The sequence below is a fragment of the Poecilia formosa genome, unplaced genomic scaffold, assembly GCF_000485575.1.
Source record: "Poecilia formosa unplaced genomic scaffold, Poecilia_formosa-5.1.2 Scaffold487, whole genome shotgun sequence".
Lineage (NCBI taxonomy): Eukaryota > Metazoa > Chordata > Actinopteri > Cyprinodontiformes > Poeciliidae > Poecilia > Poecilia formosa.
The window spans coordinates 68130-69563 of NW_006800426.1; the positions used below are offsets into that span (position 1 = coordinate 68130).

Sequence of the window (1434 nt, forward strand, 5' to 3'; positions counted from 1 at the left end):
AAATTAATTATCCAACTTCAGAAGATTTGCCTTTAACTTTACTGGGCTCTTTGGTTCCTCCTATCAGTCTGTAGTTCCTCATATTGAGGTCAAGAAACCAAAGTTCAGATCTACCATAACTGACTGCTGATGTCGGGTTTGCAAACAGCTTCTGACTGAGAAACCAGTAACCTCCTCCCAGTGTCAGAATTTCACTGAGGAAGAAATTGCGTTAGGTTTATCACTTTATTATTTCTGCTATAACTGATGTATATTCGCATATAAAATAAGTCAATAATCAATAATAGATAATAATCAATAGAGTTTAATTTACAATTTTTATGTCTTCGTGTCATAAGGTAGATCTCAGCCGGCTGGTGAGATAAAAAGTAGATCTTGGTCTCAAAAAGTTTGAGCGCCCCTGCTCTAAAGTGAAATATGCATTTCATATGTGGCGTGTCTTTAATAGGTGGAGCGTGTCATGGAGTCGTCCAAGAGGTTTTTCCTGCAGCCAGAAGAGCTGAAGAAGCAACTCAGCAGGGGTAGCTTCCCAAACAGCAACAACCACGGCTGGGTGTCGATGGAAACCGAGAGGTAGGCCATCCAGATACGAGATAAGGAAGATATGACAAAAAAAGACACTAATATGCATTTTAAAAAAATAAAAATAATAAACTTTTGTCAGAATCCCAAATTTCGTATGCACGTTTTTGTGATTTGATGTGACAGACCAACACAGTGTAGTGTACAATAGTTTATATATCACAGACTTCCGTTTTAGCACTTCCGCATTTATTTTCACTTCCGCATTTTTTTTGCCACATAGACAAGAAGGACTTCGCTGCAGCAAACAGAAAGGGGCGGGGACGGACCACTGTCAGTTTCATACCTTATTTGGAAATGGGACCATTGCACTCCGGAAGTGAAGGCGGAGCTATTTACTCTATTATCCGTGGCCTCCCATTTTTATTTTCTTTTGAAATCTGTGATATATTTTCACCTTTAGGAAGGAGTTTTCTCAGAATGTATTTGAGCTTCTCTCTTTTATTTACTTCCGTGCAGCTCACAGTTTTTAACAAATTATATAGCTTTCGGTGGACTTCTAAATCTGCTCCTTAGTCACATCTTTTAGAGCCTGCTACTGCCTCTAGTGGCATGGGGTGGTAACACAACTAATCTAATGGGCTCTTTGCACCTAAGGCGTTGACGTCACATCTTCAGGAGCCAATGCGGCTCACTTTTTTCCGCTTTGAGTTACCATGACTGGTAGAAAAGACTAAGTCGTATTTCAGATGCAAAAAAACAATACTATTAACATTGTTGTCTTCCTAATATAATGGGCTTTTAAGTTTTCGTTAATTCCAAGCGATCCTGAATTAAGAAGTTGGCTTGTAATTTGTTGCTACCAGCTAACGCCGCACAGCAAAGTTTGCAGCCTTCACTTCACTCCGGATC

At 39.6% G+C, this 1434-nt stretch overlaps 2 protein-coding genes across 2 annotated transcripts in view; both read left to right on the forward strand.

Annotated features, from left to right (window-relative positions):
* The window catches only part of LOC103156564 (UPF0676 protein C1494.01-like), a 17260-nt gene that overhangs the window by 4261 nt on the left and 11565 nt on the right, over positions 1-1434 (forward strand). The window lies entirely within an intron of this gene.
* LOC103156565 (UPF0676 protein C1494.01-like) overlaps positions 446-1434 on the forward strand; it is a 17461-nt gene continuing 16472 nt past the window's right edge. Inside the window, exon 1 of the mRNA XM_007578672.2 lies at positions 446-573. Coding sequence (XP_007578734.1) covers positions 461-573 — 113 coding nt within the window. The 5' untranslated portion in view covers positions 446-460. The remainder of the gene's footprint in view (positions 574-1434) is intronic.